The sequence below is a fragment of the Salvelinus fontinalis genome, chromosome 8 (assembly GCF_029448725.1).
Source record: "Salvelinus fontinalis isolate EN_2023a chromosome 8, ASM2944872v1, whole genome shotgun sequence".
NCBI lineage: Eukaryota > Metazoa > Chordata > Actinopteri > Salmoniformes > Salmonidae > Salvelinus > Salvelinus fontinalis.
The window spans coordinates 16,327,321-16,343,052 of NC_074672.1; the positions used below are offsets into that span (position 1 = coordinate 16,327,321).

At 39.3% G+C, this 15,732-nt stretch overlaps 2 protein-coding genes across 2 annotated transcripts; one reads left to right on the forward strand and one right to left on the reverse strand.

Annotated features, from left to right (window-relative positions):
* Positions 1 to 3,487: 3,487 nt before the first annotated feature.
* Positions 3,488 to 13,072, reverse strand: LOC129860700 (bridging integrator 2-like). Its single transcript, XM_055931375.1, has 12 exons — positions 12,981 to 13,072; positions 7,201 to 7,333; positions 6,982 to 7,062; positions 6,776 to 6,830; positions 6,368 to 6,462; positions 6,163 to 6,258; positions 5,828 to 5,935; positions 5,640 to 5,725; positions 5,432 to 5,507; positions 5,162 to 5,244; positions 4,344 to 4,962; positions 3,488 to 4,142 (listed from the first exon to the last, which is right to left on the reverse strand). Exons 2-12 carry the CDS (start codon positions 7,282 to 7,284, stop codon positions 4,089 to 4,091), a joined length of 1,437 nt encoding a protein of 478 aa, XP_055787350.1. The 5' UTR covers positions 7,285 to 7,333; positions 12,981 to 13,072; the 3' UTR covers positions 3,488 to 4,088.
* Positions 11,899 to 15,358, forward strand: si:ch211-210c8.6 (uncharacterized). Its single transcript, XM_055931376.1, has 5 exons — positions 11,899 to 12,160; positions 13,232 to 13,337; positions 13,641 to 13,747; positions 14,133 to 14,305; positions 14,534 to 15,358. The coding sequence occupies exons 1-5, from the start codon at positions 12,010 to 12,012 to the stop codon at positions 14,810 to 14,812; spliced, it is 816 nt and encodes a 271-aa protein (XP_055787351.1). The 5' UTR covers positions 11,899 to 12,009; the 3' UTR covers positions 14,813 to 15,358.
* The last annotated feature ends 374 nt before the right edge of the window (positions 15,359 to 15,732 follow it).

Genomic DNA, 15,732 nt, shown 5'->3' on the forward strand with positions numbered 1-15,732 from the left:
TAGGTCTGAGTAGTCAAGTATGTCTAATACTAGTCTGACATTGTTAGAAATATGTCTGTTCCTCATGAAGCAAGACTGTGTGTCATCAATGATTCCATCCAGGACTTCTTTGATTATTTTTGCAAGTAGTAAAGCTAATATCTTATAGTCATTATTAAGAAAACAAATTGGACGCCAGTTATCGATGAGCAGCACTTCTTTTTTAGGCTTAGGTATCAGTGTTATTAACCCCTGACTCATTGTAGGAGGTAGAACATTGTTTTTAATACTCTCTAAAAAGACTTCAAATAGCAAGGGAGCTATTTGTTCAGAAAATAATTTGTAAAATTCTGATGTAATTCCATCAACACCTGGTGATTTATTGTTCTTTAGATGTTTGATAGACTCTATAATCTCTTCAACTTTGATGGGTTCATCACACTGTTTAGATTCTATATCACTGATAGAGTGAACATTATTCAGTGAGGTAAAAAACATATCTGTGGATTCCTGACAGTACGTAGAGCTATACAATTTTCTGTAAAAATTGCTACAGTATTTAGCGATTAATTTTGGTCATCTGTAATAAAACCATCAATGTTTAATTTATGGATAGTGTTGTTTTTCGAGTGAAATTTCTCAAGTCCAAAGAAATAGGATGAATTCTGTTCTCCCTCCTCAATCCATGTTTTCCTAGATCTAATAAAGTCTCCTTCTGCTTTTAATCTATATATATTATCCAGTTACTTTGTAACTCAATCAGTTCCATCTTCTCCTCCCCCGAGAGGCCGGCTGGGGACCTCTGAGAAAGGGAAGTTATCTTAATGATCACCTTTTCCTCCTCAGCTCTTCTGGTCTTAGCAAGATTACTACCATATTTTCTAAGGTATTTGGACACCTCAAATTTAAAGAGCTCCCAGTTCTTGCAATAAGATTTTTCTTCACAAGCCCTTTCCCAAAAGTGTGAGAGCAGATCTTTAACCTCAAATTTAACTATATCATTATTTAATAATGAGCTATTTAGCTTCCAGTAGGATGCTCTGCCAAGGTTAGTATCAGGGGTAAATATTTTGATATCAATGTAAATGGCCCTATGGTCTGTGAGGGGAGTAGTACAGATATTTGTAGTAACACACTCACTATCAATACATTTGGATATAAGCCAAAAATCTATTCTGGATTGTCTGGAACCTGTTTTGTTACTCCAAGTGAATGATCTGTCGGCCGGAAACCTCTCTCTCTATATATCAGTAAGATCAAACTTTTCCATAAAAAGTATTAAACCCAAATTCTGATTGGTTGGTCTACCTGGGGGCCATCTATCAGTTGAATTATCTATAGTAATGTTAAAGTCCCCTCCTATCAACAATAACGAATTGGGAAATGTAGATAACCAATGAAGTATATGTTTCTCTATAGATTCAAGCAATTCATCATTCTCATGTTTGGTGTTGTACCCATAGAAGTTTACAGTAATGAGTGTAATGTCATTGTAACTGATTACAAGACAAGTAAAGTGACCAAAGGGGTCACATTCGGAGGGTAGAATATTACCACCAAAGGTATTTTTCATTGTAGTGACACCAGCGGAGCGTTCAGATCCATGGGAAAGCCAAATATCGTTGCCCCACTGTGACCTCCAAAGTTGGCATCAGCCGAAATTGAGTGAGACTCTTGAAGAAAGCAAAAATCTGTTCGAAATTGTTTAGCAAATAAAAATAAGGCCTTGCGCTTCACAGTGTTTCGTAACCCCCTAGCATTAAGAGAAACTAAAGACAAAGACAAAACAACGAATATTATTTACAAGTATAAACTGTAGTAGGATGAGTCAAAGACGTAGGAGCAGTGAACGTAAACGATAAGGAACGGAGATCTGCACCATTTAAGTCAATTTAAAGTGAAAATAGCTTATTCCATAAACTTTGAGCTAGACGTTATCCGGCTTTGAAATTCAACTCAACTGAAATTTATGTTCAAGACCAAACCAAGGGTTCTTGTAGTAAGAGAGACTAACCCTCTTTAGTGTAATCAGGAACTATTCTAAGAAATAAAATACACTGCTCAAAAAAATAAAGGGAACACTTAAACAACACATTTTAGTCATTTAGCAGACGCTCTTATCCAGAGCGACTTACAGTAGAGTGCATACATTTTTATTACATTTTTTACATACTGAGACAAGGATATCCCTACCGGCCAAACCCTCCCTAACCCGGACGACGCTATGCCAATTGTGCGTCGCCCCACGGACCTCCCGGTTGCGGCCGGCTGCGACAGAGCCTTGGCGCGATCCCAGCCCAGCCTGGGCGCGAACCCAGAGACTCTGGTGGCGCAGCTAGCACTGCGATGCAGTGCAGCATTCAAAAGTGACCAAAACATCAGTCAGGAAGCATAGGAACTGAGAAGTGGTCTGTGGTCACCACCTGGAGAACCACTCCTTTATTGGGGGTGTCTTGCTAATTGCCTATAATTTCCACCTTTTGTCTATTCCATTTGCACAACAGCATGTGAAATTTATTTTCAATCAGTGTTGCTTCCTAAGTGGACAGTTTGATTTCACAGAAGTGTGATTGACTTGGAGTTACATTGTGTTGTTTAAGTGTTCCCTTTATTTTTTTGAGCAGTGTACAAAATAATAATTTAAATAAAAGGGTACCTACTATTTTAAGTGCATATGAAAACGGATCATAAAATAATTGAATAAAAAATGTTTTACATATACACGTTCCTAAGATCTTTTTTTGGAAATATAAAGTATTAATAATTAAATGGAAAAATAACAGTGTAAAGTCAGAGCAGACCTGTATGCCCTTTAAAACAGCATCTTAGTAACTGTATACATAAAAAATAAATACAGCTTTCAATCTTCTTCGTAAGTTTGTAAACAAAATAGGTCTTCTGGTCATACAAGAACAAACTAATAAATTGAAGTACCTGAGTATCCCTGAAAAAATAGTCACCTGATGCTTGTTAGGTAAACAACATAAAGAAAATGAGAATACCATCGCTGAAACCATCAACCTGTTCCTTCTGGTGAGATTTTAGGGAGGAATACGGATTTCTGAACCGTTGATGAAGCGTCGTCCTCCGACGAAGTAAGCCTGAGGAAGTAGAGCTATCTGCTGAGCAATATTTGCTTGCTGGTCACATTTCTTTAGACACCACTTTTCTTAAAAATAAAAAAAATATTACGAAATACAGTATTTTAAGCGAGCTAGCTTTAGTAATCCAGCAACGAAAAAGAAAACACATAAAAACAGACAGCTGTGCTCACCGCTCAAACTTTCTTGCCTTGCGTGCCGCGTTCATGAAACCCATGTGTGCTAGCACCCGTAAAATTGCTACTATGGCTCTTGGGAGGTTTCATGTTGCACCAACATTGTTGCAGATCTAGAATATTCACAGTACTGACAAATCAAGACACAGGGGGCAGAGATGTAATCACTTTAATGATACATTGTTTATAAATACATAATTAATCAAAAGATACCTCTAGGTTTCCTTTGATTTACATTCAGTCATTTGAGATTTTCAATTACAGTAGTATCACTCAACAAGCCATTATAAAAATACATTTGTTTAATCAATAATCAAGTTCTTCATGTACAATTTAGCACACACAGAGAATAAATAATTGTTTTCTATGGATTTATATTGAATTTTCTATTCAGTTTTACAAAGCTGAATTTCAATTAAAGTCAATTACAGTTTAGTGAACTTGCTGTTTCTCTACAATTAAATCAAAAGACAATTGGGTGATGCAGTATTGGATTATTGGCAGAAACCTATGCAAAGCACAAACAGGCTCATTTTATGAATAAAAACAAAACAGCTCTATTGAAAATATATTGTCCACAAGCAAGAGCTTTCAGATCTTAGGCAGCTGGAGGAAACAGCAGATATTCTTATATCCCGCATGTAATATTGAGAAGGCTCTTCATTTTTATCCTATTTCTCTCGTGCAGTATTCAGCCCCTCTCCCTTATTACTAGAACTAGTTTTGTGAACAAACACAAAACATTTTGACAGTTAACAAAGAAGAAAAGCAGCCTTATCCATAATTATAGTTACTTCAGACAGGAACCAACATTTTCCTCAGAGATCCTTCATTAAACCACAGTGTTTTTCACATCCTCTGGCTCCTGGATATGCAAATTTTCTGCCTAAAAGTAAAAGAAAAGACCAAAGTGACAAGTTATAGACCAGTAGATCAAAAAAGTCTAGCAGCTGTCGATGGCATCCCATTATTATACTGCCTGTCTTGATTACAGTAGACCGGCATGTAAATCAAACGTACCACATACGAGAGGGTATAAAAGGTTGCGTCTGTGTTTTTACAGTGAGATCTCATCCTGACAACTCACCTTTTGGACAAGCCCAGTGGCCTCTATTTCAGAATCAGAGCCATCAGTAGCCGCTCCGTTCTGCACACCATGGACCCCAGCGTCCTCAGGGGCCACAGAGCTCTCTATGGTCAGCTGGGGGGTGTCTATGGCCGAGAGCTGGAGCTCAACACTCTCCAGGTCATGGGAGTTTGTCACTTCGGAGGTACTCTCAGTTAATGCAGCAGGGTGCTGTTTTGAAGAAGGCTCAGACTTTCCCCTTTTAACACCCTTTTCTTCCTCCGCCAGTTTCTCTTCCCCTGACTTTTGACCACTACCGGAGGCCCCTTCTGTGGTGGTGGTGTCATCCCTGCTTTCAGACCCAGGTTTCTTCTCTGCAGTAGGATCCTCACTACAGGTGGAGTCTGCATCCAGGTCTCTGGCCCCTGAGGAGGGCTCTTCAATAGGTAGGGGCCGTGAGGAGACTGCAGGTGTGCTGGTGAGTGACTCATCGTAGCGAGGACTACTAGGGGATCTGAGGCTGGACCTGTCTCTAGTGAGGGTGCCTGACTTGCCTGGACTAGAACTCTGATGGAAATCAGAGAAGCTGGCCTTCCATGACTTGGGGGACATGAGAGATCGCCTCATCAGAGAGCCAGTCCTGAAAGATATGTGAGAGGGGGGATATGACTACATGTTGATACACTTACTTTTGCTTTGATTAGTGTTATGCTTTATAATATACTCTGTGTTTAGTTCATCCCAGACCACAACCCATTGATAGAATCAAATGGGAGGAAAGTCAATTAAGATTTTTTTTTAAAGTGCTGGTGAGAGATGTAAAATCCTTACCAACTTACCGATTCAACCCCTTGATGACAAATACCTTGTCTGGATGCTGATCCTTCAGATCCTTCATCACATTCTGCAAATCACTGTTGAACTGAAAGAGAGGAAGTTACACCAGATCAAAGACAGATATAAACCGAAAGAGCTAGGACTTTTGTTACCCAAATGCAGACAAAACAGTTCCGTTCATTTGTATAAACCAAAGCAAAGCCCCACATGACTGCTATTTTTGGATGTGTATTCCCACCCCAGTTATTGAGAATAATATGAACTGCACATACAGTAGTCATTTCCTTGAAGAAGGTGTCCCGCAAATTTGAGATGGCTGTGAAGACTGACACATAGCATCCAATTCGGCTTTAGGAACAAAATGAAAGAAAAAAACATTATTAATATGGATAGGTTATTAGACACTTGACATGATGATGTATTTATTTGAATGGTATGTCATTCTGCTATCTGGCTCTGTGCTGACTTCTGACTCCTTACCTGTCATAGAGAGCAGGGAGCTCCTCCCTCAGCTCTCTGTTGATGCCCTCAAAGACACTCTGGGCTATGTTCACCTCATCAGCTGCCTGTACAGAGAAAACCACCATGATAAGATTGAGTTTTGTAGCTTAGCTTAAATGATAATTGCTGTGCAAAGTAAGTAGACAGGGGTATTTTGTCTGTCTGACCTTGGCTATTTTGACATCATCTTTCTTTTTAGCATTCTGCATCGCCTCCAAGTGGTGACGGGAGGAATCGTAGTCAACCAGCTTCCTGCCTCGTTTGGCCACCTTCTCCTGGAGATTTGGAGGAGAGGAAGGATGCACTTGAAAGATAACATACTGTATTTAGGAAGTGTGTGTGTGTGTGTGTGTGTGTGTGTGTGTGTGTGTGTGTGTGTGTGTGTGTGTGTGTGTGTGTGTGTGTGTGTGTGTGTGTGTGTGTGTGTGTGTGTGTGTGTGTGTGTGTGTGTGTGTGTGTGTGTGTGCGTGTATGCGTGCCACCTGCACATTTTTTGCCTTACTCTGACATCTGGGAACTGGCTCATATAAGACTCCATGGTACGAAGCGCCTGGTCTAACAGCTTCGCCTCATAATCATTCCACAGGAGGTCTTCACCCTGTTAGCATAAGATATATTTATTTATTTTTTACAGAAATGTGCATTATAATAACCAACGAAGAAGTCATGCATGTCATCCTTAATAATACAGCAGTGCTATGACTAACCTCTACAATGGCCCCCAGGTCCTCTTCTCCATCCCAGTCCGGCTCATAGACATCATACAGAGACTGGGAAAGACGTTTTGAAGCTTCCCGCATTTCTGTGAAAAAGTGGTCAACACGGATCACATTTTATCAGGCCTTGGACACCGCTGATGGTAAAGCTATAGAAAACCATGACATTTAGGGACAACATCTTACATGTTACATCATCATACATCATGTTTTTAACTGTAAGTTAATTGTAAAGTCTTTTGTCTGTAATGTTTTTTTCGTTATGTGTTTATGTGTTGGACTCCAGTAAGACTAGCTGTCGCCATTGGCGTCGGCTAATGGGGATTCCAATAAATCAAATCAAAAATCAAATACAGATCACAATCATTGACAACATAGACAGACAGAACAAATGTTTACCTTTGACAGAACTAAGGTAATGCTTTAGGTCTTTGTATAACCGGTTCCCATCAATCTGCAAACAGAGGTTATAGAGTAATTTGTAGGCTATACATTCATTTTTGGCATTTACAGGGGCAGATTGACATGCCTTTGCTAAATCATAAAATATCGGTTAATATATATTATTGGTTCATGCATGGAGATTGACTGCCAATGAAGACTACCTGTTGGTCAGTGAGATTTAAGAGGCAATGCTCAAATCTTTCATCTTTGGTCTCCACTGTCTTTCCAAACTTCTGCAAGACCTAAAAAGTCAGGAACAAAATACATGTACACGTCAAGCTACCTCTAATGGCTTGAACCTTTATGCTTTTCTTCTAAAAGTAGATTGAGAGGCATTTGGAGATCATGCTGTGCATTATATTGAGAAATGTAAAGCATACCTTCTCCTTGCCCCTGCTCAGTTGCCTTTGGACTCTTTTGGCAAAGACCCCAGCACCTCCTTTTGGACTGTGGCCTTCTGACATACTTTCCCCTTTTCTTTTCTTGCTTTTCCCTGTTGAGTTTTTTTTTACCCTTGGGAATGTAGAGATAGGAGAAAGAACAGATTACAAAGATTAATCTGTCTGTATAGAATGGAGAGTTCTCATTTGGCAACCTAAAAGTAGTTGATTAGAATATTGGTGGGACAGATATACTATCGTCAAGTTTGTAGTCATTTACGTGCATCATGTCAAAAGTGCATCATCACTAAAGTGTATTACTTCTTTCACATAGGATTCACGGTATGTTGCCTGTAAAAACAATTGGGCAATGTATATCTCCCTTATACAGCACTATCTTTACACCTCGTCGGCATTCACCTTTTATATAGCCATTATTAAGGCGGCAACGGAGTAAAAATAAGAAATAACGAGGAATAACCTGACGAAGATTCTTGCAGGTCAGATAGAAACGTTGTTTGTGAATAAAGGTACGTGGTGGAGCTTATGAGTGTGCGGGCACTATTTCATTTATGGCAACTGAGCAAGAGACATTCAACTTTGACCTTTGGTCGTTACAACCGTTGTCATGGTAACACGATGCATTTTAAATTCCTCGATTGCGATGCACTGCTTTAATTTCTTCACATTCACAAACAGTAAATTAGCATCTCGCCATACTTGTAAACCATTTGTAAATAATTACCATGTAATTTGTTCATTTTACTGTTATGTTGAATAAAAAGTTGGCTACAGTTCAATTCTAAAGGTTGTCAGATTTGTTCAGGTAATTATGGCTAGCCAGCTCGTACAGCTATTTAAATTAGCTAGTTTAGCAAACCAAAACTTAATTGGCTAGAAAGTAGCTTTTAGTTGCCTGGCTTGTTAGATTTACATATCGTAAATATCAAATTTACATATCCTAAATAGCCACATTTTTAAACGAATGGGTTTTTTGGTGCAAAGAATTGAGCAGGTAATGTTGCTATTTGCCCCACCAGGCTGCTGGTTGCATGCAGACTACCGTTTTGTTTATACTTTTCCATATCAATGACAATTAACGTACACATTTTTTTTTTATGTTGGACAACAATAATAGGTTGTTGATGCATGCCAAAGCCAGTAAAACGATAAGGTATACTGTCTGAGGGGTTGGCGGGACTTTTAAACATTACCGCAATCGTGAGTCATTACCAATGATGTGGTTGGCGGAAATAAAAGTACATGCTTTTGCCGCGTTCAAAACAACTGGGATTTTTTTTTTTTATGTTTTATATTTATTTTATTCATAATAGAAAAATCAACAACTTACATTGCTACATCAAACATGTCTAATAAAACAAAACACAGCTATTAACAAGAAAATACTAAAACATACAAAAAATATATAAATAAAAATCATTAAAAAATAAACAATTCTAGTGCAATTGTATTCACTCTGAAAAAAAGTTATTATTGTTGTTATTCACGGGGGATAATGACTTAACAAGATAATTAAATTCAATCAAAAATATGTGTCATTTTGGTACAGAATTCTGGAATATTTGTTTGTGTATAAAGTATTTGGCAACAAGAATTTAAAAAACGCACAATCATTTCAATGGTCTTGTTATCATTGCAATAGTAACATATTATATCCTTCATGTCAAAAACATGGGTAGTGTTCATAATGGTAAATAAGTATTTTGCAAGGTTTTCTCAAAACTCAGATTCTCACCCTCTTTTTCACAGAAAACGCAGATATCATCAATAGCCACAAATTTGGACAACATAGAAATACATGGATATACCTTATGTAGAATTTTAAAGTGCACTTCCTTACATTTGTTTGGTATACAATATTTGTAAGACCTTAACCAAGCTTTTTTTCCAGACAGTGACAGGAATAAGCATGTTCCAGAAAGATATTCCTCTAGGTGTAAATTGGTTCCGTGAATGGAGAATTTGTCTTATATATTTATTACAACAAGATTTCTTAAGTAAGCCCATGCCTTCCAAACTGAGTTCTGGATAAGCTTTGTGATCATCACCAAAGCTAAGATGAGTTTTCATTAGTGTAGTTAGACCACTGGGAAAGGTTTTGATCACAGAAATAAACTCTCTGAAAGGTATTGAAAAGTCATTCAATGTTATAAATTATTAATATGCAAGAATATTACCCCTGTTGTCAAAAACATCAAGAACAAAGTCAACATTCCTCTCATGCCAGCTGGGGTAGAATAATGACTTATTCCTTACAGTTATGTCTGAATTATTCCACAAAAGAGCTTTATGTGTGAAAAATTTGTGCAGGAAACATATTTTCCAGGCCATTAAAGCTTGTTGGTGAAACCTAGCCAATTTAGCGGGTAATCTTTCAGAAATATAATTACATTTCAGTAAAAATTGAAGACCTCCCAACTTATGAAACACATTATTTGGAATGAAATACCATATTGAATCAGTATTGCTCAAACATTTTTTCAACCAGTTGCTCTTGAAAGTGTTATTTATGTCAACAAAACCCAACACTTCCAGACCTCCTTCAACTCTTTTATTAGAGAGGACTGACTTGTTAGTTTGTGAGACTTTTTTTTCCAGATGAAGTCAAGAAAGGTATTGTTGATCTCTTTACAAGTAGAGGGAAGATATACACTTATATAAATAGTTCTGTGTTACTAAACCTTAATACATCCAAAAGATTCACTAACCGAAGTACATGACAGGGATGCCCAATTTTGGCATTTTTATTCATTTTGGTTGTGGAATATCTCTAGATATTCTGAATAATGCAAATCTGCATGGTTTAACAACTTGGAACTCGGGAAAAATACGAAGTCAAATCATGACGCCAGTGATCGTTAGGCTGAAGCTCTAGAAAGAGGCCCGAGTTCCCGAGTTCGAATTCCTAATTGGATCACCGTTAAAACAGATTTTTTTTCTAGTAGGAGCTCGTTTTTTTTTTAGAGTTCCCAGTTGTTTTGAACACACAGAAGTTGGATATTTCCGAGTTCCCAGTTGTTTTGAACGCAGCATTTGTTGACGACAATACCTATATATGATATATATATGATAGATATATGTATATATAAAAAAGTTGGCGGCATGCTAAAGTGTAGCTATATAAGGCAGTTTTATGACTACAAATCCGTCTTCTTAGCGGGCCTATCATATATTTACAAGTCAAGCCACTCCTACATACTATTATGGAATTACATAGTCAGGAAGGTACAGGAAGCAATTGATGAGGTAGAGCGGTGGGCATTATTGTGGGGATTCAGGTTCTCTGTAGAGAAAACTCAGTGTTCTTTACCAGGAGAAAGGTGGGAGATGAGGTACGCTTGAGGTTATATGGGAGAAACTTGGAGAGGGTGGGGTCCTTCAGGTTCCTTTGGGTGTACTTTGACACTAGGCTGACCTGGGCAGAACACATTGAGAGAGTGGTGGGAAAGTGTAAGAAGGTGTTAAATGTGATGCTCTGTCTGACAGGGAAGGAGTGGGGGGCTGGCCGTTCCTCATCGAGGACCATGTATGTTGCATTAATCTGATCTATAATAGACTATAGCAGTAAAGCGTATGGTTCGGCAGCTTGGACCTCATTGGAAAGTCTAGATGTCATACAGAGGCAAGGACTCAGAATATGTAGTGGGGCGTTTCAGACGTCCCCAGTGGCTGCACTACAGGTGGAGATGGGGGGATATGCCATTGCAGATTAGGAGACAGCAGCTGGCAATTAATTATTGGGTCAGCCTACAGGGCCATGGGGTGTCTTATCCTCCGAAAGGGATTTTACAGGCATGCTAGGAACATGAGCGAAGACGGAACACAAGCTTTGGGTGGATGGGTAATACGCAGGCGAACGTATTACAGATCATCTGGCTGTATATACGGCGGAGCTGACGGCCATACTGTTGGCCTTGCAGTGGGTGGAGGACATCAAGCCAGACAGAGTAGTTACAGTATTTGCTCTGATTCATGTGCAGTGTTGATGAATCTCCTGTCCTTTAGCTCATGTAGCAGACAAGACCTTTATGAGGTACTACAAACCCATGGCAGGATTAGAGCGATGGGTATACAGATAAGATGTACTTGGGTCCCAGCCCATGTGAGGGTGGAGGGGAACGAGGCAGTTGATGTACTGGCTAATCAAGCACTTAGAAGTAGGGATATTGATGTTGTGGTTTCAATGAGCAAGGCAGAGGCAAAAAGCCTGATATGGACAGTGATGGTGCAGAGATGGCAGGACCAGTGGAATAGAGATACTAAGGGCAGGCATTCATTTCAAGTACAATGAAAGTTGGGGAGGGCAGCAAGAAGAGACAGAAGAGAGGAAACTATTTTTACAAGATTAAGGGTTGGACACAGCCAGTTGAATAAGACATCCAATCTGATAGGAAATCATCCAACAGGAAAGTGTGATTATTGCCAGGAAACAGAGACAGTGGAGTATGTATTGATACAGTGTGGGCAGTATGAGAGGGAAAGAGAGAGGCTGAGAAATAGTATTATGTGAGAAGGGGATACAAAACATTTGTTTAAACAGTACATTGATTAGAACGCTGTTAGATAGTCTCAAATATGTTATTATCTTTTTTAAGAGAAACGGTGATGGCAGTAGGATTTAGTTTCTCCCTGTCTCTCACCCACACAACAGTACAGTAGGTGGCGGTAATGCACCATACCGTTGGATGCCAACCGCCGATAAACCCCACCCAAGAATAAGAAGTAAAATGTTATGGAAGAAGTGAACTTTATACTGGAGTGTTATTTGAAGAAAGTGGGAGTGGTCCGATGTTGGAATACCAGTTGTTGTTTCAGAATTTACTGGACATGATAATGGGCAGTACGATAGTGAAATGTGCAGCTACAGACCTGGGAATCCAGTGGGCTGGATGGGCCATAGCAGCAGCTCTCAAAACCGAGAAGTTCTATGACTTAGCAGGTAATAACACTTGATTTATGCCTACTGGTATGTCAATTCTCACCGAAGCGTTTAGTTTGTTTTGTGAATCGCTATGATTTCATATTGTAAATGGTTGAATAAATCACCCAGAGTATATGGTTTTGTCATAAAATGTAAACATTCGTTCGGTCAAACCAAACGTATGCATTGGAATCAGGCATTGTGTTTTTCATTTAAGTATAGCATGTTGTATCCGATGAATATCAATGTTACAAAACCACTGTTATCTAAACAGCTTTGTTGTAAAACAACTCAAGGACTCCTCCCTCATTCAGATAAGCTTAAGTATTTTCCAGAAAATCAGCTTAGTTCAACATTACGACCAACTGACTACCAATTTTACAAGCCTCCACTCAAAGGTTAAAATAAGGCCAGATAATGCTGCAATATCCATCTATTAACTAGCTTCGACAGCGCATCCGGATGATTTTAGACAAAAGTTCACATTGTAGCGCGTGATTGGTGTTAAATGTGTCGGCCTATCGCGAGATTTGTCACACATTGTTACGTTGTAGTTCGAGTAACCACAGCAGTACAGTTTAATTGTAGCCCGTCTTTTGTCGATCATCCAACAATAGCATGGTAAACCAAATGAAAACAGCAGTTATGTAGGCCCTTGCATTTGAAGGATTGAGTGAGGCAATTGTTGTAGGATTTTTCATTGTTACAGTATAATATTGTCGACATCTATATGATCTGTCAAAGTTCAATGGGAAAGTAAAAACTGTTGTGACAGTATGTGCCATTCAAGAATAACATAATTTACACACCGTTAGTTATGTAAAAGACTGCAACTTACCTGTAGACACTGATGAATGGGCATTCCTTGACAAAATGATTGTGCCACTCCTCTGAGCTGTCTGTGCTCTTGGAAAGTTTTGCCCTTGCACTTTGGAGCCAATTGTCACTCTGTCAGTAGGCTCCTGGGTAAAATATTCATTGAACACACCTTACTGTGCAACTTCTGTATGATAGGAGTGGGCAGAGCCATGTACCATGCCCAAAGGGACACATGTCTTGTGCTGATGAACCTTGATTGTATTTGTTTAGGGTCTGGCACATTTATATTACTCGCCCACCTGAGTCGCTATTGGGGAGGGACTCGTCATTTGAGGCAAAATGTGCAGACCGGATTGGTGACAGCATGGGGAGTAAGGTAAGCTTGACAGGGTGACAGCAGGGTCTCCAATCTAATGGCACCTGCTATGCCCAACAATTAATTCCCATCCTAACAATGAGGAAGAACAAAAAAGCTATAAACACCTGCAGAGCTTTAGTGTTCTCTGATCATTTACTTTTCAATCAACAAAGTGTTGTATCAGTTTAGTAGTCTTATCCAAGGCTGAGGTTTGGCCCGGCCCAGTTGCAGAACCCTCGAAGGATGGGACTTATTAAAGTTGAGTTAATGAATAATGGCGGGGTTAATGTCAAACTAATACCTATGTTCTAACTTCTGCAGGCTTGGAACATTCCTCTTCATGCGGATCTTGAAGGACGGCCAGGATCGCAGGTTTAACAATGTCAGAGACAGCCCAGGGACATTCTTTGTGTACTGGAGTGTTCAAGGTACTTTGAATCATTATGGTTGCCGGCTTTTCTTATTCTCACTCAGCCACCACAGCAGTTATTTTCTTTCATCCTCAAGCAATCAATTTTAACTTACTGCTCAGTCGTTTTGCTCTTCATAAATGTATGAAACCAGATTAGAATAGCCACTGATATCAGGGTATTGTGCATTTTGCCCAAATGGGAGAAAACATAAGGTTTACCATTGGACACTGACAGTACAGTACTCTTTTGAAAATGTTTTATATTTTGGACCCAGGTGAATTTCTAATTGAGAGTAGGCGCATTATCTTGACATGTATTATTTATAGATTGGTAGGATAGACCATTTCTGTGGACTAATCTACCATTGTTTCAGTACATCATTTATTTCTCTTTCTTTCAGCTGTTTGGGTGTTCATGACCCTCCTACCTACTCTCATCCTGAACAGTGAACAGCGAGATGAGCCATTGGGCCTGAGGGACTACCTGGGCTGGGGGATATGGGGCCTTGGCTTTGCCACGGAGGCCATTGCTGACCAGCAGAAGTGGTTATTCAAAGGAGACCCAGATAATGCTGTGAGTCAGCTTGGTGGGCTTCGTTGTTTTCGGGACGTTGACTTTTTATAATGATCATGTATACAGTGGGGTAGTCGCAAAGTATTCTCACTACAACATGCTGTCATATGATGAAAACACAACCACTCTCAAACCATTGAAAATAAACTTTCTGTATTTGTATGTTAATTTATAGAATATTTATTTACCCAGAGAATAGCCTCAATTCAGCCTTCCCATTTTCTCCAGGGAAAGTTCATCCAGAGTGGGCTGTGGAGCTACAGCAGACACCCTAACTACCTCGGGGAGATACTCCAGTGGTCTGGACTCTTCCTCTCCGCCTCGTCAGTGATGAAGGGTCCCCAGTATGCTAGCGTGCTATCTCCTCTGTTTGTCTGGTTCCTGCTGCGTCACGTCAGTGGCATTCCCATCCTGGAGAAGCAGGCCACAAAGAAGTGGGGCTCAGACCCTGCATTCCAGAACTACGTCAAGAACACTCCTCTCCTTTGGCCAATTCCCAAGTTCTGATGTGTTACATACTTTCTAATAGAGTGTTCTGGCACAAGGGGAACTTACTGAACAGGACCATTTGTAATCATCAAGCATCCAATGTGCTGGTTGTCTTTGATATTCTCATATCAAAGTACATATACACACACGCAGAAACTTCAGATTGTAACTTGCACAAATGTTTTGATAAACAGGTTTACTTAAAAGCCACAATTTTAACTATCCCACTTTTCAGTTGTCTAAAGTCCAGTGGTGTAAAAATACTTGAAAGTACTACTTAAGTAGTTTTTTTGGGGTATCTGTACTTTACTATTTATATTTTTGACAATTTCACTAAATTCCTAAAGAATGTACTTTTTACTCCATACATTTTCCCTGGCACCCAAAAGTACTATTTACATTTTGAATGCTTAGCAGGACAGGAAAATGGTCCAATTCACACACTTATCAAGAGAACATCCCTGGTCATCCCTACTGCCTCTGGCATACTCGCTAAACACAATTTCTTTGTTTGTAAATGTTGGTGTACCCCTGCCTATCCGTAAATAAAACTAGAAAATCGTGCTGTCTGGTTTGCTTAATAAGGAATGTGAAATGATTTATACTTTTACTTTTGATACCTATGTATATTTAAAACTCAAGTAGTATTTTACTGGGTGACTTTTGAGTCACCTTAATAGAAAATATCTTGACAATTAGGTACTTTTTCCACCACTGCAAAAGTCAGTTGATGTAGTAGACCTACTTGAATCAGTCTGCTTTGGAAGACAAACAAGGACTGTTATTCCTTGCACTTCTGAGTAAAAATGAGCAAAGTGAGAACACGAAACTGGAGTAATGACCTGACAGACTGCAGTAGTATTCTGAATTCTCTACATTCTGCTACATGTAACTGACAAAACTAAGGAAACACCAACAGTGTCTTAATAAGGTGTTGG

Coding starts and splice junctions, on each gene's coding strand:
- si:ch211-210c8.6 (XM_055931376.1), top strand. CDS start 12,010: ATGTTGGAATACCAGTTGTTGTTTCAGAATTTACTGGACATGATAATG. Junction 13,338..13,640: donor GTGACAGCATGGGGAGTAAG/GTAAGCTTGACA, acceptor TAACTTCTGCAG/GCTTGGAACATTCCTCTTCA. Junction 14,306..14,533: donor AAGGAGACCCAGATAATGCT/GTGAGTCAGCTT, acceptor CATTTTCTCCAG/GGAAAGTTCATCCAGAGTGG.
- LOC129860700 (XM_055931375.1), bottom strand. CDS start 7,284: ATGTCAGAAGGCCACAGTCCAAAAGGAGGTGCTGGGGTCTTTGCCAAA. Junction 6,831..6,981: donor TAAATCTCACTGACCAACAG/GTAGTCTTCATT, acceptor CTCTGTTTGCAG/ATTGATGGGAACCGGTTATA. Junction 5,508..5,639: donor CTCCCTGCTCTCTATGACAG/GTAAGGAGTCAG, acceptor TTGTTCCTAAAG/CCGAATTGGATGCTATGTGT.